The sequence below is a fragment of the Terrapene carolina genome, unplaced genomic scaffold, assembly GCF_002925995.2.
Source record: "Terrapene carolina triunguis isolate 2854851 unplaced genomic scaffold, T_m_triunguis-2.0 Scaffold427, whole genome shotgun sequence".
Classification (NCBI taxonomy): domain Eukaryota; kingdom Metazoa; phylum Chordata; order Testudines; family Emydidae; genus Terrapene; species Terrapene triunguis.
The window spans coordinates 766,260-789,635 of record NW_020664778.1 but is presented as its reverse complement, the minus strand read 5'-3'; the positions used below and the strand labels follow the sequence as shown (position 1 = coordinate 789,635).

Here is a 23,376-nt window from a genome sequence, read left to right as displayed (position 1 = left end):
CGTGGGGTCACGTACCCCGCCCCTGCCCAGATTTGCTGCTTGGCTTGTACTGAGCATGCTAGGTAACATGCTGAAGCAGCTGCCCTCACCCTGCACCCCCAACCCCCCACTGTCGTCAGGTATGGGTCATCTCTGGCTCTGTCAAATGCGTTCTCTTGGTTCTTGTGGGGTCAACTCAAAGTGACAAGGGAAAGGGTACAAACCCAGGAGCGCAAAACCACCACCGGCTTTGGCACAAGCCCCAGCCAACCCAGCACTGCCGAATCTTACGCATCTCTCCCGCGTGCTCTCGGATTCCCCACGTGACCTCAGGCAGCAATCCCTGTGCCGGTTCTCCTCTTCTGCTTCCTCACAACGGCGCTTCACAGTGAAACATGTCTTAAGCCCCACCCCAAGGGCCCCGCACAAAGGTGGCGACTTAGTCCAGGTGGAGCTTAACGAGGTGTCAAACAAATTGGGGTTGGAACCTTTGGGGCTACTTTAAAATGGTCGCGTAAGGCTGGGGCCACCTGTTTGGTCCTGGGAGCCCCTTCACCGCCTACCTCAGTGATACACCGGCTGAGGCTCACAAGCCACAAGTGGCTCTTTAATGTGCCTCCCGCGGCTCTTTGCAGCGCATGATATTAAAACACGGTGCGATTTAATTATTAACCAGTCTAGGTTATTAACTAATCAAGATGTTTTTACTATGTTATTGGCCAGTTGTAGTTGATAAAATAATAATACTTGGTCAGTCATTTTGCTGTGAGAATAATATAGATATAAAAACTAAATATTTCCCTGTCATGCTGTTTAAATATGACTATCTAGTACTATAGTAAATAAAACAATGAATTAATACAACTGCGGCTTTTTTGGGTAATGTTGATCGCTAATTTGGCTCCTGAACCACTGAGGTTTGAGTATCATTGGCCTATGACATTTACATTAGTGGAAATGTGGCAGTTTAACACAACGCCCTTGCATGGGTGATCTGCACTAAGGATTCAACCTAGGATCTCTGGATCAAAAATCACGAGTCTTTAATACCAGAGCTAAAGGAGCCAGCTGCATTAATGCAAAGCCATTGGCCAGTTCAATAACCTCTATGTGGCCCGGCCGCATGAGGGAGACATTGCGTGCGTGAGGATTGTGTAGCCAGGCAGATTAGAGCGGGCTGGGAACTGTTTTCCTTTGAAAAAAATAGATGAAAACTAAATACTCCCCAGTGCTTTCATCTAAGTGTTTCTACATTTTTTCCCAGGTTTTCATTGAAAACTTGGAAACTGAACAAAAATTAGTTTTGGAAAATTGAACATTTTTTTTTTGCATATTTTTCAGGGGTTTCTCGTGACAGAAAAACCAAAATAAGTAGGCCAGTTGGGCAAAATTGTCCGGTCTTACTGAAAACTTTTGGAATCTGAAATTGTTTTTGGCTGAAAAATGACTTTTAAAAAAAGAAATCCCTTTTTCAGCAAAACCCCCCAACGCCGTCAGCATTTCCATTTTGACAAAGCTGTCTACATGGAAAAAAAGAAGGTTTCAAATGAAAAAAAACTAACCAGCTGTGATTTAAAAGAAAAAAAACCAATCTCCCTTTCCTTCTTTCCGGGGCCCACTAATTGCATCCTCAGAATCGAATGCAGATGAGAGTCACAGAGCGAATCCAGCCGGCTACAGCCTCTTTTCTGTCATCCAGATCCAATTAATTTCTAACCCCAGATAATGGGATTCGGGGGGTGTTTATTTCGACTTATCTTAGTGCTACAGGAGGTTTTGCTTAAGACTGTTTCCCCTTTGGCCTGATTTCTCTGCTGTGTTCCTCAATCTTTCCCTGTCCAAATAGGTTGCAGTTGCCCCAGGCTTCCCCCCTCCCGAAAGAGAAGGAAGGTCATATCCAATGGGAGTGGGAGAGGAAAGGAGCCAGAGAGAGGGAGAGGGGGGATCAGAGAAGGGAAAAGACCTGCAAGGGGTAAAATCCCGACCCCATTAAAGTGGTTGGAAGTTCTGCCTTTGACTTCAGTGAAGCCGACATTCCACTCTTGATTGATGACATAGAGCCAGACGGATGCACCGCGGAGGTCACGGCCATTGAGTTGAGTGGGAGAAGGATCCAGTTGATAGGAGCAGGCTCTGGTCCCCCAGTGGAGGCTGTGCCAGACAATGTACTTGGTACTACGGGCGCTGTAAGCTGCAGGGGGCTGGAAGGACGGGGGCATGCTGGTCTGGGGTGGGTAAGAAAAGGGGGGAGGTTGGGAGGGATGCTTGGAGGAGCTCCTGGCACTCTCTGTAGGGAGGGATGGCCCCGAAGGAGACGCTCACCATCTGCTCTGCGTCTCTCCTCCCTACAGCCGCCGCCGAGCAGGGGCTGATCCGGCTGGTGAACGGCTCCGTCCCCCACGAGGGGCGGGTGGAGGTGTTCCACGACCGGCACTGGGGGACGGTGTGCGACGACAGCTGGGACAAAAAGGACGGGGACGTGGCCTGCAGGATGCTGGGTTTCCGAGGCGCCGAGGAGGTGTACAGGATGGCCAAGTTCGGGCAAGGTAAGACGGCGAACTGACCACCGCCCAGCATGGGGGCTTCCTCCCCTCAGCTAGAGGCCGGGGGCAGCTACCGGGCTCTGCCAGCGTGCCTCACCCTGACCGGCAGCCGCCACTGCTAAGGGGAGTTTGATCTCCATGGCCCATTCAGCCCTTGGTTTCTCTATTGAGGCTGCCAATGACAGCGGGGGTTATGAGCTGTCCAGGACTGTGCTCCTTCGCTCACCACGCAGAGGCCACGAAACAGCCCAATGTTCAGTCACTCCAGATTCCCAGTGGCAGCCTAACCCCCCATCTCCTGAGCCATTCGGTCCCAAGGCTACTTTGCTTTGCTGTGCCCGAGCTGGGAGGCCATGTGCCATCCAAGATCTCCCAGTCACAGGAGGAAATGCACGGAGAAGCGTCGGAGAAAATAAACCAAACCTGTCTCCAAATAAACCCTGCCGAGCATTGGCGGCTCCCGTGCCAGAGGGACAGAGGATGCTCTGGTGGTCTGAACTGTTGTCGTTTTGGGTTGGCTCCCGCTCCTTCCTCACCCCAGGCCTTGGGTGTCTGCAAATATTTTGACGTTTGCCTGAAGGATTGTGTGAAAACAGATCCCTGGCTCTTCTCCAGCCCAGCCCTTGCTTTTCTCTCACGCATACACCCTAACCCTGCCTGTCCAAAAACTCTGCCCTGGAAAAAGTGCTCTGGGGATTGGGCGTCTGAGACATTCCCAGCTCTGAAAGCCGATACTGGCTGCTGCTGCTTCTTCTTGCTTCCCAGCCTTTGTCACCGAAACCTCCAGCTCAGCTCTATAAAACAACATAGATCGTTAGCAGGAACGAGCCACATGTACCCTCCTGCTTAGCGGGTTTTCGCACCCAATAAATCAATCGGTTTTGGAGAGGAAATATTAGTGAGCCTGGCACCAGCTCTCAGTGGCCTGCCCTGGCTGGACTGGTGTGTAATTGACCAGGTTTCTTGCGGGAGCTCTTGATTTGAGAGCAGCCCCCTACGGGACTGATGTGTCGATGTTCAGATGGTCTCCGTTGTGCTGCTGTGGCTCCAGGGACGCTTGCACTGGGATTTTCAGTGGATCCCAGAGGAGGTGGGTGCCTGCCTCCAATTGAATATCCGTCAGTGCACGTGGGCTACCAAACTCCCACGGATGCCTCTGAAAATCACCACCTTCTGCCGTAGAGTGGTCAGGCCTAACCACCTAGAGCCTACTGCTCATAGGATTCGTATGTTCTCAGAGCCTTTACCATACACGGAGACCCAGCCACAAACCCTGCCCATTTATCTGGAGCAGAAGCAGAATATAGTCAGAAGGAAATCCTGAAATACTCATTTCTGGATCCCTAAACCACTGCTCCAGAGATGAGCAAAACCAGAGGGCAGTTTAAGTTTGCAACGCTTTGCCAGTGAATCACAAAACTCAGGCCTGGGGTGGTTTTGACCCACATCCCATTTTATCCAACTCTCCCACAGCTCAGCGCAGGGGCCTTTCAGCCCCGTCCACCCCTGTGAGCCAGGGCAGTGCTATTATCCACGTTGGATGGGTGGAGAAACTGAGGCACACCAGGAATTGAACCTAGGTTCCCAGCTGGTGCCCTAACCAGTGGGCCACGCTTCCTCTCCCACAAGCAGCGCTAATGCTTATGCTGCTAGGCATACAAGCCCCGTACTCCCACATCGACTCCAAACATGACACCTTCTGCACCACTACACAAACTCCCCCAACACACACACAGCCCATATACACAGTTACCCTCGGACCCACCAACACAACCCCATCTACACACAACCCCTGCCACATACGTACACAGACTCTGCTCCTAATACCACAGACCTGGAAAGGACTGAGGCAGGACCGAGTGAACCCAGACCACCCCCGACATGCCTCTTCTTAAAAACCGCCCAGTGATGGGGATTCCACAACCTGCCTATACACACATACTCAAGCACCATCAGTTCCCATAAACACAACCCTGTATAGACACAGCTGCCCCTTATGCTCAGCCCCATAACGCCAGCACACACAAACACACACACACACACAGGTGTGCAGCTCCAGATCGTCTTGCTTCCTGGCTGGCGCCCCGTCTCTCGACCAGTCGAGCGTGCGTCTGGCTTGGCACAGACAAAGGCCGTGAAATGGTTTCCACCAGGAACCACAAACAGCTGGGGCTCGCCCGCTGGCGAACGCAAAGCCCTGGTTTGGAGGGAGCCAGCCACGCGGCTGTCTCCTGGGTCGGTGTTTTGGCCAGAGTGAGATCCGAGAGCCGGTTAGCTGTGAAGCCCCCCAGCAGACGTGGGAAGTTAGATTGCAGGGAGGGCTTGGCCTGCGGTGCTTTCAGCAGACACTGAAACAAATGAGGTGAAACGGAGGGGAAAGTACACAGAGAGGCAGCGTGGCCCAATGGGTAGAACACTGGGCTGGCCCTCCCAAGACACGGCCTCCTTTCCTGCCTCTGCCACTGACCTGTTGTGTGACCTTGGGCGAATCACTTTCTACCGTGCCTATTTAGATTGTAAACCATGTAGGGCAAGGACTGCCCTCACTTGGGGCGCACGGGGGGGTGGGAAGGGTTGCAGCAGCTAGCACAAGGGGCCTTAATCTTAGCTGGAGCCTGTAGGTGCTACTGCTGTAGTAATACTGAGAGCTCTGGGTTTGTTTTCCACAGCCTGAGGTCTGGCCCACAGGCTGGATCCAAAGCTCGTTGAAGTCAGTGGAAGTCTTTCCACCGACTTTAGAAGTTGAGGGTTTGACCCATGAAGGGTATGTCCGGCCCCCGGTCATCGCTTCCAACCGACCCAGGCCTAAATGCAGGCACAGTCTGTGCCAAAGGCCCAAAATAAAGGACACTAAAAAATTATCCACTTAGGAAACTGAAAAGTGCCTCTGGATTCCTTCCGTCAGTAACTCTCTCCAGCCTCAGGCCCGTGTCTCTTTATTTGTGAGGGCGCGGCAAATGGAGGGAGAACACAGAAAGTATCCCATGCACTAAGCCAGGAGAAGATGGCAGGATTTCGCCAACCCCTGGAACACCCTGGGGAGGGAGGTAAATAATATTATCCCCATTTTACGGGGAAGAAAGGTATTGACATCTGACTCCCATTGAAATCAAAGCACCTGGGACCTATGCAAGGCAACAGAACAAGTCATGGGATGAGAGCACAGGAGCTCTTCCCCCCCCCCCCCCAAGGTCCACACACACCCATTGGACCCCCATTCCTCTTGCTTTTGCCGTCCTTTCCCCCCCCCCCCCACACACACACACACCTGCAGCTTCCCCCTAGCAAAGCGCCCAAGCCTATCGCCATTTATCAAATCGAGCTGCGGGGAGCTAATCCCGAACATCTGGCAAAACTCACGGTGATTTATTGTGGCACGTAGGGAATTTTTCCTCTTGACGCGATCGTAAAGCCCTGAAACCCATGCGGCGCGGAAGGCCAGCTCACTCGCTAGCCATCTGTTGTTTTAGCCCAGCGGTGATTTCGTGGCCAAAACTAACTCATCTCTCCCATTAACGCCGTCCATTTCCTTTCGTAGAAGGGGTTTTATCAGCTGCCCTTCCCTCTTGGGGGGGAGAATAAAACAATGGCAAAGAAAGCAGAGGAAGTTTCCTCCGATCCAGTTTAATAAAAGAACAGTCGCATCCTGGCCCCTAATTCTAGGAAATACCCCACTGAGGCCGTCCAAACATTTCATGACTTAGCGTGTTCAGCTTGAGCAGCCTGCGTTGTGAGAGACCGTACTTGCCACTTAAAGAGGCAGCGTCCCTCTGCCGAGGTGGCTGAATTTACCTTCCTTGATGTGTGTTTCTCCTCTGTTAAGTGACTATATGGATATGGCATCGGAGGGGCCCGTCTTTCTGGCGTCTCCATGTTCCCCAGATCAAAGCTGCTCCATTTCCAAGTACAGACCTGTTCACCGCCAGCCCTGCAAACGCAGCCTGGGATCTGTGAGTCAAGCTGGGGTCTTTCCAGCTGGAAAGAGTCCGCAATTAGGACTCAGTTAACAAGTCGCTTGATGACGCGCGAGCCAGGAAAGAATGCGGCTTGCTCTTCTGCAGGGCTAGTGGGCATAAAACAGAGTAAAAGCTTAGCACTGAGGGCCTGATTCTGCTACCCTTACTAACATAAGAACATAAGAACGGCCGTACCGGGTCAGACCAAAGGTCCATCTAGCCCAGTATCCTGTCTACCGACAGTGGCCAATGCCAGGTGCCCCAGAGGGAGTGGACCAACAGGCAATGATCAAGTGATCTCTCTCCTGCCATCCATCTCCATCCTCTGACAAACAGAGGCTAGGGACACCATTCCTTACCCGTCCTGGCTAATACCCATTAATGGACTTAACCACCATGAATTTATCCAGTTCCCTTTTAAACGCTGTTATAGTCCTAGCCTTCACAACCTCCTCAGGTAAGGAGTTCCACAAGTTGACTGTGCGCTGCGTGAAGAAGAACTTCCTTGTATTTGTTTTAAACCTGCTGCCTATTAATTTCATTTGGTGACCCCTAGTTCTTGTATTATGGGAATAAGTAAATAACTTTTCCTTATCCACTTTCTCCACATCACTCATGATTTTATATACCTCTATCATATTCCCCCTTAGTCTCCTCTTTTCCAAGCTGAAGAGTCCTAGCCTCTTTAATCTCTCCTCATATGGGACCCGTTCCAAACCCTTAATCATTTTAGTTGCCCTTTTCTGAACCTTTTCTAGTGCCAGTATATCTTTTTTTAGATGAGGAGACCACATCTGTACGCAGTATTCGAGATGTGGGCGTACCATCAATTTATATAAGGGCAATAAGATATTCTCAGTCTTATTCTCTATCCCCTTTTTAATGATCCCGAACATCCTGTTTGCTTTTTTGACCGCCTCTGCACACTGCGCGGACATCTTCAGAGAACTATCCACGATGACTCCAAGATCTTTTTCCTGACTTGTTGTAGCTAAATTAGCCCCCATCATATTGTATGTATAGTTGGGGTTATTTTTTCCAATGTGCATTACTTTACATTTATCCACATTAAATTTCATTTGCCATTTTGTTGCCCAATCACTTAGTTTTGTGAGATCTTTTTGAAGTTCATCACAGTCTGCTTTGGTCTTAACTATCTTGAGCAGTTTAGTATCATCTGCAAACTTTGCCACCTCACTGTTTACCCCTTTCTCCAGATCATTTATAAATAAGTTGAATAGGATTGATCCGAGCACTGACCCTTGGGGAACACCACTAGTTACCCCTCTCCATTCTGAGAATTTACCATTAATTCCTACCCTTTGTTCCTGGTCTTTTAACCAGTTCTCAATCCATGAAAGAACCTTCCCTTTTATCCCATGACAATTTAATTTACGTAAGAGCCTTTGGTGAGGGACCTTGTCAAAGGCTTTCTGGAAATCTAAGTACACTATGTCCACTGGAGCCCCCTTGTCCACATGTTTGTTGACCCCTTCAAAGAACTCTAATAGATTAGTAAGACACGATTTCCCTTTACAGAAACCATGTTGACTATTGCTCAACAGTTTATGTTTTTCTATGTGCCTGACAATTTTATTCTTAACTATTGTTTCGACTAATTTGCCCGGTACCGACGTTAGACTTACTGGTCTGTAATTGCCGGGATCACCTCTAGAGCCCTTTTTAAATATTGGCGTTACATTAGCTAACTTCCAGTCATTGGGTACAGAAGCCGATTTAAAGGACAGGTTACACACCTTAGTTAACAGTTCCGCAACTTCACATTTGAGTTCTTTCAGAACTCTTGGGTGAATGCCATCTGGTCCCGGTGACTTGTTAATGTTAAGTTTATCAATTAATTCCAAAACCTCCTCTAGTGACACTTCAGTCTGTGACAGTTCCTCAGATTTGTCACCTACAAAAGCTGGCTCAGGTTTGGGAATCTCCCTAACATCCTCAGCCGTGAAGACTGAAGCAAAGAATCCATTTAGTTTCTCCGCAATGACTTTATCGTCTTTAAGCGCTCCTTTTGTATCTCAATCATCAAGGGGCCCCACTGGTTGTTTAGCAGGCTTCCTGCTTCTGATATACTTAAAAAACATTTTGTTATTACCTTTGGAGTTTTTGGCTAGCTGTTCTTCAAACTCCTCTTTGGCTTTTCTTATTACATTCTTGCACTTAATTTGGCAGCGGTTATGCTCCTTTCTATTTACCTCACTAGGATTTGACTTCCACTTTTTAAAGGAAGTCTTTTTATCTCTCACTGCTTCTTTTACATGGCTGTTAAGCCACGGTGGCTCTTTTTCAGTTCTTTTACTGTGTTTCTTAATTTGGGGTATACATTGAAGTTGGGCCTCTATTATGGTGTCTTTAAAAAGCGCCCATGCAGCTTGCAGGGATTTCACTTTAGTCACTGTACCTTTTAACTTCTGTTTAACTAACCCCCTCATTTTTGCATAGTTCCCCCTTTTGAAATTAAATGCCACAGTGTTGGACTGTTGAGATGTTCTTCCCACCACAGGGATGTTGAATGCTATTGTATTATGGTCACTATTTCCAAGCAGTCCTGCTATAGTTACCTCTTGGACCAGCTCCTGCACTCCACTCAGGACTAAATCTAGAGTTGCCTCTCCCCTTGTGGGTTCCCGTACCAGCTGCTCCATGAAGCAGTCATTTAAAGTATGGAGAAATTTTATCTCTGCATTTCGTCCTGAAGTGAAATGTTCCCAGTCAATATGGGGATAATTGAAATCCCCCACTATTATTGAGTTCTTAATTTTGATAGCCTCTCTAATTTCCCTTAGCATTTCATCATCACTATCACTGTCCTGGTCAGGTGGTCGATAATAGATCCCTAATGTTATATTCTTATTAGAGCATGAAATTTCTATCCATAGAGATTCTGTGGAACATGTGGATTCACTTAAGATTTTTACTTCATTTGATTCTACATTTTCTTTCACATATAGTGCCCCCCCCCCCGCACGACCTGTTCTGTCCTTCCGATATATTTTGTACCCCGGAATGATTGTGTCCCATTGATTGCTCTCAGTCCACCAGGTTTCTGTGATGCCTATTATATCAATATTCTCCTTTATCACGAGGCACTCTAGTTCACCCATCTTATTATTTAGACTTCTAGCATTTGTGTACAAGCACTTTAAAAACTTGTCACTGTTTATTTGTCTGCCCTTTTCTGATGCGTTAGATTCTTTTTTATGTGAATGTTTATCATCTGATCTGGCCCTTACATTATCCTCCTCCATCCTCTGCTCCTGACTATAACCTGGAGATTCTCTATCATTAGACTCTCCCCTAAGAGAAGTCTCTGTCCGATCCACATGCTCCTCTGCAGCAGTCGGCTTTCCCCCATCTCCTAGTTTAAAAACTGCTCTACAACCTTTTTAATGTTTAGTGCCAGCAGTCTGGTTCCACTTTGGTTTAGGTGGAGCCCATCCTTCCTGTATAGGCTCCCCCCATTCCAGAAGTTTCCCCAGTTCCTAATGAATGTAAACCCCTCCTCTCTACACCATCGTCTCATCCACGCATTGAGACTCTGAAGCTCTGCCTGCCTACCTGGCCCTGCATGTGGAACTGGGAGCATTTCTGAGAATGCCACCATAGAGGTTCTGGATTTCAGTCGCTTCCCTAGCAGCCTAAATTTGGCCTCCAGGACGTCTCTCCTACCCTTCCCTATGTCATTGGCACCTACATGTACCACGACCACCGGCTCCTCCCCAGCACTACACATAAGTCTGTCTAGATGCCTAGAGAGATCCGCAACCTTCGCACCAGGCAGGCAAGTCACCATACGGTTCTCCCGGTCATCACAAACCCAGCTATCTACGTCCTAGTGACTGGAGTTCCCTCCCCCGGAGAGGTAACCGCAGTGCGAGAGGTAACCCCAGCACCATCTGGAAGGAGGGTCCCAACTATGGGAAGGTTTCCCTCTGCTCCCGTTGACTGCTGTGCTTCCCTGGGCCTTTCATCCTCCTCAACAGCGCAGGGGCTGTCTGACCGGAGGTGGGACAATTCTACAGTGTCCCGGAAAGCCTCATCAACATACCTCTCTGCTTCCCTTAGCTCCTCCAGTTCCGCCACCCTGGCCTCCAAAGTCTGTACGTGGTCTCTGAGGGCCAGGAGCTCCTTGCACCGAATGCAGACATACGCCACCCACCCACAGGGCAGGTAATCATACATGCTGCACTCCGTGCAATAAACTGGATAGCCCCCACTCTGCAGCTGGGCTTCTGCCTGCATTGTCTCCTAGTTAATGAAAGGGTTGTTTAAGCACTTAGAGTAGTCCCTTACAGCCTGAGCCAAAGTCTGGGAATCTTACTGCCCCCTGCAATCAATGGGATCATAGGCGCCAACTTTTCCAGGCACCAGTGGGTGCTCAACCACCCCCCCGTCCCTGGCCCCGCCCCAACTCCACCCCTGCCCCGCCCCCTCCCGTCCCTGCCCTGCCCCCATTCCAACCCTTTCCCCAAAGTCCCCGCCCCAACTCCGCCCCCTCCCTGCCCCTATTAGACTCCTTCCCCAAATCCCCGCCCCTACCCCACATCTTCCCCAAGCGCGCCACGTTCCCCCTCCTTCCCCCCCCCCCCAGTGCTTGCCGCCGCAAAGCGCTGGGAACTAGGGGGAGAAGCGGGCCGCGGAGGTGGAGGCGGAGCGGAGGCAGAGATGAGCTGGGGCGGGGGGGAAAGGGGGCGGGGAGCTGCCGGTGGGTGATTTTTCCCAGTGGGTGCTCCAGCCCCGGAGCACCCACAGAGTCGGCGCCTCTGAATGGGATGACTCGCTGAGAAAGTACTGCTCAGCTTGAGTCAGCAGGTCTGCCCCTGAACGCACCTGGGGAGCAGATCTGCTGAGTAAGAAGAGGGTCGCTTTTTCTTTTTTACAGTCACCTTTCTGAGTAGAAACACACTTAAAAGGGGAGAGGTAAATCTACAAGAAGAACAAAGACAGCAAGAGCCAATCACAACGAGGAAAGACGTAGCATGGATTCCTGGCAGATGGAGCTGGTCCCTTGCGGGGGTATCCGGCAGGAAGCAATGTGCCAGACCGGGCTTTGTGCCTTTCTGTGCTGTCAGGGTGAATCTGGGTCTGACTCTTTAGCAGAACTGGACGGGCAATGGATTTTCAGACCCCTGGGAAATCCAGACATTTGGGGAAAAAAATTCTTTTGAGTTGGGATGAAAAATTGAAATGTCCGAATTCTTCACGAAGTGGACTGTCAGTTTCAGAAACATCAAGACATTGCATCGTGAGAACATTGAAACAGTATCCGAACATATCCAACATAACATACACCCTAGCAGCTAATACTATTAAAGTTCATATGATACTCTCATATAAAAGTAAAAAAAGAATAGACGGAACGACCAAGTCCAAACGAACCGTTTTTACCTGACGGCAGCGAAATGTTTTGACATTATCAAACCACTTTGGTTCGATGGATTCCTCTCCGGGGGTGGACAGGAGATGGTCCCAACACCAGGTCCCCGGTGTTGTCCATCAAGGGAGAGCCTTTTTAGACTGCTGGGGACTCCACATCATCAAATCATAGAATCATAGAATATCAGGGTTGGAAGGGACCTCAAGAGGTCATCTAATCCAACCCCCTGCTCAAAGCAGGACCAATTCCCAACTCAATTATCCCAGCCAGGGCTTTGTCAAGCCTGACCTTAAAAACCTCTAAGGAAGGAGATTCCACCACCTCCCTAGGGAACCCATTCCAGTGCTTCCCACCTTCCTAGTGAAAAAGTTTTTCCTAATATCCAACCTAACCCCCCCCCGCAACTTGAGACCATTACTCCTTGTTCTGTCATCTGCCACCACTGAGAACAGTCTAGATCCATCCTCTTTGGAACCCCCTTTCAGGTAGCTGAAAGCAGCTATGAAATCCCCCCTCATTCTTCTCTTCTGCGGACTAAATAACCCCAGTTCCCTCAGCCTCTCCTCATAAGTCATGTGCTCCAGCCCCGTAATCATTTTTGTTGCCCTCCGCTGGACTCTTTCCAATTTTCACATCCTTCTTGTAGTGTGGGGCCCAAAACTGGACACAGTACTCCAGATGAGGCCTCGCCAATGTCGAATAGAGGGGAATGATCACGTCCCTTGATCTGCTGGCAGTGCCCCTACTTATACAGCCCAGAATGCCATTAGTCTTCTTGGCAACAAGGGCACACTGTCGACTCATATTCAGCTTCTCGTCCACTGTAACCGCTAGGTACTTTTCTGCAGAACTGCTGCCTAGCCACTTGGTCCCTAGTCTGTAGCAGTGCATGGGATTTTTATGTCCTAACTGCAGGACTCTGCACTTGTCCTTGTTGAACCTCATCAGATTTCTTTTGGCCCAGTCCTCTAATTTGTCTAGGTCCCTCTGTATCCTATCCCTACCCTCCAGCGTATCTACCACTCCTCCCAGTGTAGTGTCATCTGCAAACTTGCTGAGAGTGCAGTCCACACCATCCTCCAGATCATTAATGAAGATAGTGAACAAAAACGGCCCCAAGACCGACCCTTGGGGCACTCCACTTGATACCGGCTACCAACTAGACATGGAGCCGTTGATCACTACCCGTTGAGCCCCACGATCCAGCCAGCTTTCTATCCACCTTATAGCCCATTCATCCAGCCCATACTTCTTTAACAGATGTCGCGGTTTGGGATGTGTCGTGGGCTCTGAAGACTGCCCCTTCCTAGGCCTCACAGCCCGAGCTCCCACCCAAATTGCAACTTCAAAGCACAGTCTCTGCAGCTATTTTTAGCATAGGAGCACGGGCCTCGGTCTGTTGAGCCAGGTTTGGAGGCTCGCTGCCACTTGCTGTGTAGATGTTCCCTATAAGACCAGACCGCCCCCCGTCTCCATAGCCGTGCCCTCAGCACCCCTCCCCTGCAGCCAGCGCTCCCTTGGCCCACGCTCACGGGCTGGTCGGACCTGCCAGCTCTCGGGGCTGTGCAGTCTGCGCGTAGGACTCCACCCCGCCAGCTCTGGGAGAAGCTGGGGCTCAGGGCGAGATGGCTCCTTCTCAGTCTCTCTTGTGGGGGTCACGGCACGTCGCAAACAGAATGACAAACACGGAGGCCTTGCGAGGCAGGTTAATGCCCCCGTGCGAGCCGGTTCCTCCGAGCTGAGGGCTGGGCCGAGAGAGAAATGACTCTTATTTTTTTCCAAATGCCCTAACTAAAGACCAGCGGTCTCCTCTCTGAGGAGACTCCGGCTGGATGAATACAGCGTGTACAGACCCTCCTGCCCCGCGCCGTACAAAGAGGTTGGCCTGAGCTCGGTGTCTGGCGCTCCACGCTGGGCAGCCAGCAATGGGCGCAGGGCCTTCTCCTTGTTGTGCTGTCGTCTCCAGGGGGCTTCATGCCAGGAAATGTCTATTCTTCGGTGCCAAGAGACCGAAGCTAATGTCTTTAGCTGTGTCACGCTGATGTAGTCACTGGGTCCAGCCACCAGAGGGAGACATACACACATGTGCCAAGCCAGCATGTGCGCAGGGAAGAATGGTCTATTTATTCCCCCACCTATTTGCCGGTCACGTATTTCATGCTCCCTAGGCTATGCCCACTGCATCTGTTTGCACCTATTATTTTCGTTATTTGACGAGATGGGTCCCAGCAGCAAAGTCTAGGCCCGTGTCTGAACGTCCCCAGCATTCGTCGGGACATGAGCATCTCAGACCTGTAAGTCCACGTCTACACCACCCACCGGATCGGCAGGTAGTAATCGATCTATCGGGGATCGATTTATCGCGTCTCATCTAGACTCGATAAATCGATCCCCGAATCGAAGCCCATACTCCATCTCGGCAGGAGGAGTAAGCGAAGTCGAGAGGGGAGCCGCAGCGGTCGACTTGCCGCTGTGAGGACGGCCAGGTAAGTCGAACTAAGATACTTTGACTTCAGCTACGTGAATAGCGTAGCTGAAGTTGCGTATCTTAGATCGATTCTTCCCCCCCCCACCAGTGTAGACCAGCCCTAACAGAGAAGCAAATGAGCACAGGCAACGGTCGCTCTACTGAGGTTAACCATGCGGGGCGCCAGTGTGGTTTTGATCTCTCTGCTCTGTAATCAGATCCCGCCGCACAGTATGTGGCTCATCACCAGGCTGCCTCTGATACCGCCCGGCCCTGTTCCCAGGGATGGAGGGCCAAGAGGCCCTGACACATACAAGCTAAAAGGAACACTTGGGTGTGGGACCCCCCCCACCCCGCCATTCCATTCCACTCCAGAAAGAGATCTTGGCGTCATTGTGGATAGTTCTCTGAAAACATCCAAACATCCAGTCAAAAAAGTGAACAGAATGTTGGGCATCATTAAGAAAGGGATAGATAATAAGACAGAAAATATCATGTTGCCTCTATATAAATCCATGGTACAACCACATCTTGAATACTGCGTGCAAATGTGGTCGCCCCATCTCAAAAAAGATATATTGGAATCAGAAAAGGTTCAAAAAAGGGCAACAAAAATGATGAGGGGTATGGAACAGCTTCCATATGAGGAGAGATTAATAAGACCGGGACTTTTCAGATTGGAAAAGAGACGACTAAGGGGTGATATGATGGAGGTCTATAAAATCATGACTGATGTAGAGAAAGTAAATAAGGAAGTGTTATTTTCTCCTCATAACACAAGAACTAGGGGTCACCAAATGAAATGAATAGGCAGCAGGTTTAAAACGAAGAAAAGGAAGTATTTCTTCACACAACACACAGTCAACCTGTGGAACTTTTTGCCAGAGGATGTTGTGAAGGCCAAGACTATAACAGGGTTCCAAAAAGAACTAGATATATTCATGGAGGATAGGTCCATCAGTGGCTATTAGCCAGGGATGGTGTCCCTAGCCTCTGTTTGCCAGAAGCTGGGAATGGGCGACAGGGGATGGATCACTTGATGATTCTCTGTTCTGTTCATTCCCCCTGGGGCACCTGGCATTGGCCACTGTCGGAGGACAGGATACTGGGCTAGCTGGACCTTTGGTCTGACCTAGTATGGCCGTTCTTATGATCTCGTTACCAACCAAGGCAGGAGTGTTTAACCCTGACAGGGGAGAGCCTAGCCTAGCCTCTCTGGGATTCTCTCTGTGCCCAAAGATGCTGAATTTATCCTTCTGGTTTTAATGAGAGATGGGGCTATGGGCACAATGCCAGATCTGAACACCTCTGAATTCTGTGGGGAATCAGATCATAGTCGGGTCATCTCTTGAGAACTGGCCAACATAAAACCCTGGATCCGATTCCCTTATAGCAGAGTTTTGTGTCTTGGTCTCATCAGTAGATTTACTCTCAGAGTTAGAGAAATGTGAGTTTAAGCACAGCTCCGGTATGGTTTGCATCTTAGAGTTTCACACAGCTCGTAATTGGACTGTGGAACTCACTGCCACTGGATATGTTGTTGAGGCCCGGAGTTGAATGTTGAGCAAGACGCAAACATAAATTTGACATTTAATAGGTTACAAGACTATTCCGAGCTAGCCTAGTTAATGCTAGCAACATTTTGGAAGGGATATAAAACCTCATGCTTCAGGGTTTATGCCAGTCGCTATTAGGGATTAGGATGAGATCTTAAAGGTTATTCCGCATTTGCCTTCTGCAGGATTTCTTGCTCTTTTTTCTGAAGCTTCTGGTGCCATCACTGTCAGAGACAGGACATTGAACTAGATGGACCCTAGTCTAATCCAATCTGGCAAAGCCTATGTTCCTATGAACCTATGAAATGGAAAGGGGGAAGACATGGTCTTTTTTGGCTTCTTTAGGATGGATGATGAAGGCCAGAAAGGTTTCATTTTTGCCCTTCAAATAAAATAAGAACATAAGAACAGCCAGACTTGGTCAGACCAAAGGTCCATCCAGCCCAGTGTCCTGTCTTCCGACAGTGGCCACTGCCAGGTGCTTCAGAGGGAATGAACAGAACAGAGCAATGTATTGAGTGATCCATCCCCTGTTGTCCAGTCCCAGTTCTGGCAGTCAGAGGCTTAGGGACACCCAGAGCGTGGGGTTGCATCCCTGATCATCTTGACTACTAGCCATTAAAGGAGGTTGGATCATTCTACCAGTTCTTAACATTAGAAATTCAGACCCTGGCAGACTCTGTGGAGAACTAGAGATCTGGGAGGCTAGCGTGGAAATGAAAGCTGATTAACTCAGGGGGGAAGTGAATTTTATTCAGACCGTTAAAAACTCTTTGCTTTCTGCTTGATTTTGTTTAACATTTATGTAGCTCAAACACTATGGAGAAAAGCCCTTTTTGTTAAAGACACGCCAGCCCTGCCCTTTTAACTAAACGCCTAGCTAGCTCCAATTGCACGTAGGATCGTAGGACTGGAAGGGACCTTGAGAGGTCGTCTCGTCCAGGCCCTTGCACTCAAGGCAGGGCTAAGTACTATCTAGACCACCCTGTGCTGTCAGCTAGCCCTCCAACAAACACATTCTGGACATTCGGGCTCTTCTTAAATTAAAGAGGAAGCAGGAAAAAGGTTTTGAAAAGGCCGCCCAGGCTCTCTTAGTACATCAGAAAGAAGCAAACCTGCCAGTTCTCCCCTCTGCAGCGGTATCTCAGAGGTGGCTGCCTATCAGTGGTGGGTGACACGATCTTTGCAGGCCAGTGATGTGATGCTGCTGCAGGAAAGCTGCTGGGTTTGAAGGTTGAAGCATTATCCCGGAATAAGACCGGGCGGTTACGGAAGGGGGCCGCCCCCTGGAGGCAGCCTGGCATTGCAGCTAATGGCGCTGTCCCAATGTTTCCCCAGGTATAGGGCGGATCTGGATGGACGACGTCGCCTGCAAAGGCACAGAGGACAGTCTGTTTCAGTGCACCTTCTCCAGCTGGGGGAAGAGCAACTGCGGCCACGCCGAGGACGCTGGAGTGAAGTGCCTCCCGCAGTGACCTCAAGGACAAGCCACCAGCGGGAAGCCAGATTATCCCACCGGGACGGGGCTGTGCCGAGGGAGAGGGACACACTGAGACATGCTGCAGCAACCACCCGTATATCCTTAGCCCAGCCGCTGCTCCAGGGTGACTGAGCGTCTGCCTTTTGCCTCCGGGCTCACTGCCGAGACTGTCGTCTTCTGATCTACTGCGACTCCTCTCCCGTGTGCCCCACCGTCCTGGGTAATATTAGCACTTCCTGTAGCCTTCCCCCTCCTTCCTTGTCCGTCTCTTGCTCTCGCTTCTAGACCAAAGTTAAGGCTGCAAAGCCATTATCCCTATCCACCTCTTCTCCTTTCTCCAGCCCTGTAATATACATGGCTATTTTAACAGCAGCGGAGACTCAGCATCTTGCCGCGGGCTCGTAGGGCTGGACTATGAGACTAGTGCCGCGGCTCGGAAAGACTCCGAGGTATATACGACGAGGAGCAACTGCACTTAGGCTGTCCGGAGAGGGGCGTATTCTACTGTTTAGCTTAGCAAGCCAGCGAACCAGCCCCAGCCTGTGCGCCCTCAAACATTTTAGTAGAGAAATAAATGTCTTTTTACTCTTCTCGACTTCCCCACATTGCATTACATGGAAAGCGGAAGCCAGATGACTGGGGCCCGCGGGAAGGCGCCAGTCACAAAAGCCGATGCAAGCGAAGCCGTTGCTGAGGGAGATTCCTTACTCATTACACCTGGTGGGTGCAGAGGCTGCATCAGTTTATTTAAGCCCAGTAATGTCCGACCTTGCTCTATTTTTTTATAGCTAGTCGTGGCCACATATATAAATAGGGTGACCAGACAGCAAATGTGAAAAATCGGGACGGGGGTGGGGGGTAATAGGAGCCTATATAAGAAAAAGATCCAAAAATCGGGACTGTCCCTATAAAATCGGGACATCTGGTCACCCTATATATAAAGATACCAGAGTTGCTTCAGCTAAAGGTGTAAGTCAATGACCTGGTTAAGTAGCAAGCTGTTATAAACGCAGTGGTCAGCCACTAGGGGGAGACACGCTCACACACACTAAGCTGCTGTATTAGGTGCCCAGGTTAATAGCGTTACGTGCCACGGTACTGCCATTCACCGGCTTGCAACGCAGCTGCCACGCTGCTTTCATCCTTGCCGTGGGATCCCGTGCCCGCCCAAAGGAGGGCAGTGCCACAGCATGGCTGGTCAGTGGCCAGGCAGCCTGAAAACGACCTCCTGGACCATTCCATAGTCACTGTGCTGAAAGGAGCTGGCAGCCCCGTGAAAGAGCCGTGCAGAAAGACACCAAACCCTTTGTACCGCTCACTTTATTAAGGCCTGGACCGTCTGTCTCAGGTCAGCCTTAGCCACGGTCTCTGCTCCAGCTGAGCGCAATGTGGTCTCGGCTGGTCTCTATCCTGCATGGTCAGAGGGAACATCAGCTAACTCCAGGGGTATAAGTTTGTCTTTATGGCCCGGTCCATCCGTGGCCTCTCTGCTGGGACGGCCACAAGGTGCCTGATTCGCCTTCATGTCGCTCCTGTGTTTTTGAAATCAGGGCCGTGACTCTGTTGAGCAATCGGAGTGAGGTGGGCCCATGGCTGAGTCGTGCCCATTGGGAAGGTGGTCTTTGTGGAACGGACACCGGTTCAGTGTGGGAACTGGAGAGAGACCAGCCATGCTCCTTTCTTGTAGGCTGCCAACAATTTCTGGCGATAGCTGGCAGAGGACAGATTCAAACCAACGACCTATAGGTGAAAGGGCTCATGATAAGCTAGTGAGATTGCATCTCTATTCCCAGCTGTAGGTGAGTAAACGCGTTGCTTCTCTGCGGTCCCCACTCTCCATCCTCCGGAAAGGGCCTAGCATGCACACAAGCATAAGGACATCACTGACCCTTTGGGAGGACCGCATGGGTCTTGTCTTTCCCAGAGCAGTGAGCCGGGATCAGACGGTAAGAGCAAGTTGACGTACCACACGTGATTAAGGTTCTGTCATGTTCTGCAGGGGGCGGCGCATCCGGAATCATCCTGTCTTCTTCAGTGTAATTCAATGGCTATTGTCAGTAGAAGCTACTGATTTTGACCCCGTATCTTTATGTGCCGTCATGATGAGGCTACATATACCACTGGATGCTCACGCAACACAGCCGCCCACCTCCCAGTAACATTCAGAGCGGCGCGCGCACACACACACACACACCCCCTCCTGTTTCACCGCTAGGGGGATGGTTTGTGGTGACCTCTCATGTTAGTTCCATGAATCTTCTTCAGACATCGAAATGTTCCCTAAGGACCGTGCACTATGGAACCAGACATTAATTCACTGGGGGCCTGAGCCAAAGCCCACTGAAATCAGTGGAAGACCCTCATTGACTCCAGTGGGCTTTTGGGTCAGGCCTCCAATCTGCCTGGTAATCTAGAGAAATAAAACACGTGGGGCTATTGAGGGACGTAAGACATGGATCCTAAATACAATGATCATAGAGATAGAGAGTTTCAGGCCAGACGGAACCACCCGATCATCTAGACTGACCCATCAATCGCAGGCCACCAACGCCAAGCCCAGTGGTGAATGGTTCATTATAAAGGTGGTGGATTGGATTAACCTTGGCGAGAGAGGAGACACATTCTCGGGTTCTAGGAGTGAAATCTTGCTCCCGCTGAAGTCGAGAGGAGTTTTGCCTTTGAGTGCAGTGGAGTCAGGATTTCACCCCATGATTCCAATATATGGAAATATACCTATCTCATAGAGCTGGAAGGGACCCCGAAAGGTCATCAAGTCCAGCCCCCTGCCTTCACTAGCAGGATCAAGTACTGATTTTGCCCCAGATTCCCTAAGTGGCCCCCTCAAGGATTGAACTCACAACCCTGGGTTTAGCAGGCCAATGCTCAAACCAGCATCCCTCCCACACACAACAGAAGAAAGATGGGAGCGGAACTAGCACAGTGTCAGGGCCACACTAGGTCCCGTGTTCAGCCTAGTGCTGGGAGATTCAAGTCCCACTCCAGCATCAGTCACCCTATGGCAAACCTTTCCATGTAGCAAAGGAGTGATTGTACCTTTGTGCTGGCGCTAGTTAAATAACAATAGTTCTGTGTCTTGGCCTTCACACCAAACCCTTTGGGCCTGCTTTAGCTGGTACACATTAGTGTCACTCCATGGCGGTTGACGGCTCACATAGCTGTTAAAGCCAGACAGGCTCATTGTGACAAGCTAGTTCAGTGGTTTTTAACCTGCAGTCCATGGACCCCGGTTCATTTCCAAAGGGGTCCACACCACCAGTCAACATGTTTTAAGCGTCTGCAAATGAAGAAAGGTTGAAAACCATTGAACTACTAGACTGCCCTTTTTTTTAACCTGATCAGTTTACCAGAGAGCGTGGTGGAGTCTCCATCACAGACAATGTTTAAATCAAGACTGGACGTTTTTCTAAAAGCTCTGCTCCGGGAATTATTGTGGGGCAGGTCGCTGGCCTGTGTTATACAGAAGGTCAAACTAGACTCTCACACTGATCCCTTCTGGCCTTGGAGTCTATGACTCTGTGACCTTCTGCAAACATAGGTCCCAGAAGTCTACCCAGTAGGTCTTGCATTGAGCCCAGCAGTTCTGGAGGAGGGAGAGCAGAGCTGTTAGAAGGAGACATCCTGTCTTGATTTATGGTATTTTACACCCTCTGAGGATCTGGCTCTACAGTGTTTGCTTTTTTCACAAGGATGACGAAAACTTTTGCTTTAAAGATTGAATTAGCGCTCAGATGTCTTCAGACTTCAAGGGTCCACTTAAATATCTATATGTCGCTGTGGTATCTATAGACAGATCCAACCACAAACAAGACTACGCAGAGCCAGGGCTTGGCGCTCCATCACAACTGAAGTTATGTGTACACATTAAACGCATCTCAGTGGAAAAGACACTCTGGGGGCCATCGATGCTGGTTCTAATTCTGGGGCGGCGCTAGCTGGACTCCTCGGTGCTGAAAGGGCAGCAGTGCTGAGGGCTTTTTCCAGCACCAAATTCCAGCCAAAGAAATATCTACTCAGGTGCCATCTTCTTTGCTCTTGGTGCGTCAGGGTGTAATTCACTCTTGTACTGAGTGTTTGCAGACAGTCTACGTGCCATTGACCACTCGCTGGGTCCTGAGTGATGCCTGGAGAATGTGCCAACCTGCTGGACTGGGGTGAATTTCATCCCCGGTAAATCCAGAGCTGGTACGGGGTGCTGGCCTATTGGATCCCTGTAAGGCATGGAGGGGGGAGGGAGTTATATCCAACACAGTAAATAAAGGGAGGCAGGCAGCAGCAGAACAAGGAACAATTAGCTACAGGGGGACAAAAACAGCAAAAAACAGGGATGGGCGTATAGGTCGTAGGGTTAAAACAAGGGGCCAGCGAGCAGAGAACCCACTGCTCTGAGAAGGAATCCAGAACTCTGCATACCTCAGGCAGGAAGGGATGCACAGCCCTGGAGACTGAAGTTCTCTGTTCATCCCCAGGGTTGTGTTTATGGGAACTGATGCTGCTTGAGTATGTGTGTATAGGCAGGTTGTGGAATCCCCGACACTGGGCGGTTTTTAAGAAGTGGCATAACAAACCCCTGCCAGGGGTGGTCTCGGTTCACTTGGTCCTAGAATCAAAGAATATCAGGGTTGGAAGGGACCTCAGGAGGTCATCTAGTCCAACCCCCTGCTCAAAGCAGGACCAATCCCCAACTAAATCATCCCAGCCAGGGCTTTGTCAAGCCTGACCTTAAAAACCTCTAAGGAAGGAGATTCCACCATCTCCCTAGGTAACCCATTCCAGTGCTTCACCACTCTCCTAGTGAAAAAGTGTTTCCTAATATCCAACCTAGACCTCCCCCACTGCAACTTGAGACCGTTGCTCCTTGTTCTGTCATCTGCCACCACTGAGAGCAGCCGAGCTCCATCCTCTTTGGAACCCCCCTTCAGGTATCAAGTATCAGGGGGTCGCCGTGTTAGTCTGTATCTACGAAAACAACAAGGAGTCTGGTGGCACCTTAAAGACTAACAGATTTATTTGGGCATAAGCTTTCGTGGGTAAAAACCTCACTTCTTCAGATGCATAGAGTGAAAGTTACAGATGCAGGCATTATATACTGACACATATATACCCCCTTCAGGTAGTTGAGATGGTGGGACCCTTTTCCCCATCTTGCTCTGCCAGCAGGCCTCGGTGCTGTTCTTATTTACACTGGCTTGGGGCAGCTCCTGGCCCTTCTGTGCCTCAGTTTCTCCATCTAGAATAATCCCCACCACTGAGGTGTGTAGGGAGGCAGGAATCAAGTGTGCTGAGTTCCCGGAATGGCAGCCAAAGAAAGGCGGAGTATTACCGTCACACCCAGGGTTTGGCTACGCTTGGCAATTTCCCGAACTAGCTCTTCCAGCTTATTCTGGATCGTTTTCTCAGCATACGCCCCCATGTGGACAGGCTTACTCCAGACTAGCTAGTTCAGTAACTATTGCCTGGTCTGTCCCCTCCCCCCAGGCGCCTACGCCGGCCTGCTCCCTGCAGCTCATTTTCTGTAGCTCTGTCTAGTTTTAACCGGCCCAAGTGCTCAGGCTCCTACCCCCTTCTCTTCAACCGAACAGTCCCCTTGGTTGATGCCATTGTCATGCCATGCAGCAAGCAACTCTCTTCAGGAGAGTCAACCCATTTGCTGTATGGGGGTGGGGGGGAGATTATTAATAATGATTAATGAATTAATTAATTACCATAGCACCTAGGAGCCCCAGTCCTGTGACGGGTGCTTTGCAAACGCAGAACCAAAAGACAGAACCTGCCCAAGGGACTTACGAGCTAAGGTGGGGACAGAGGAGAGTGTGTGTGTGTCTGTTGCTGGGGGGCGAGGGAGGGGGCGTATGGCTGTGTGTGAGTCTTTGTGTCTTTTGTGTGTACATGTGTCTCTATGTGTGTGGATGTGTCTTTTTTGTGTGTGTGCTTATATTTGTGTGGTTTGTATGTGAGCGTGCCTGTGTGTGAGTGCGTCTC

At 50.1% G+C, this 23,376-nt stretch overlaps 1 protein-coding gene across 1 annotated transcript in view; it reads left to right on the top strand.

Annotated features, from left to right (window-relative positions):
- The window catches only part of SCARA5 (scavenger receptor class A member 5), a 36,524-nt gene extending 18,558 nt beyond the window's left edge, over window positions 1-17,966 (top strand). Inside the window, exons 2-3 of the mRNA XM_026658335.2 lie at window positions 2,331-2,525; window positions 17,235-17,966. Coding sequence (XP_026514120.1) covers window positions 2,331-2,525; window positions 17,235-17,371 — 332 coding nt within the window. The 3' untranslated portion in view covers window positions 17,372-17,966. The remainder of the gene's footprint in view (window positions 1-2,330; window positions 2,526-17,234) is intronic.
- The last annotated feature ends 5,410 nt before the right edge of the window (window positions 17,967-23,376 follow it).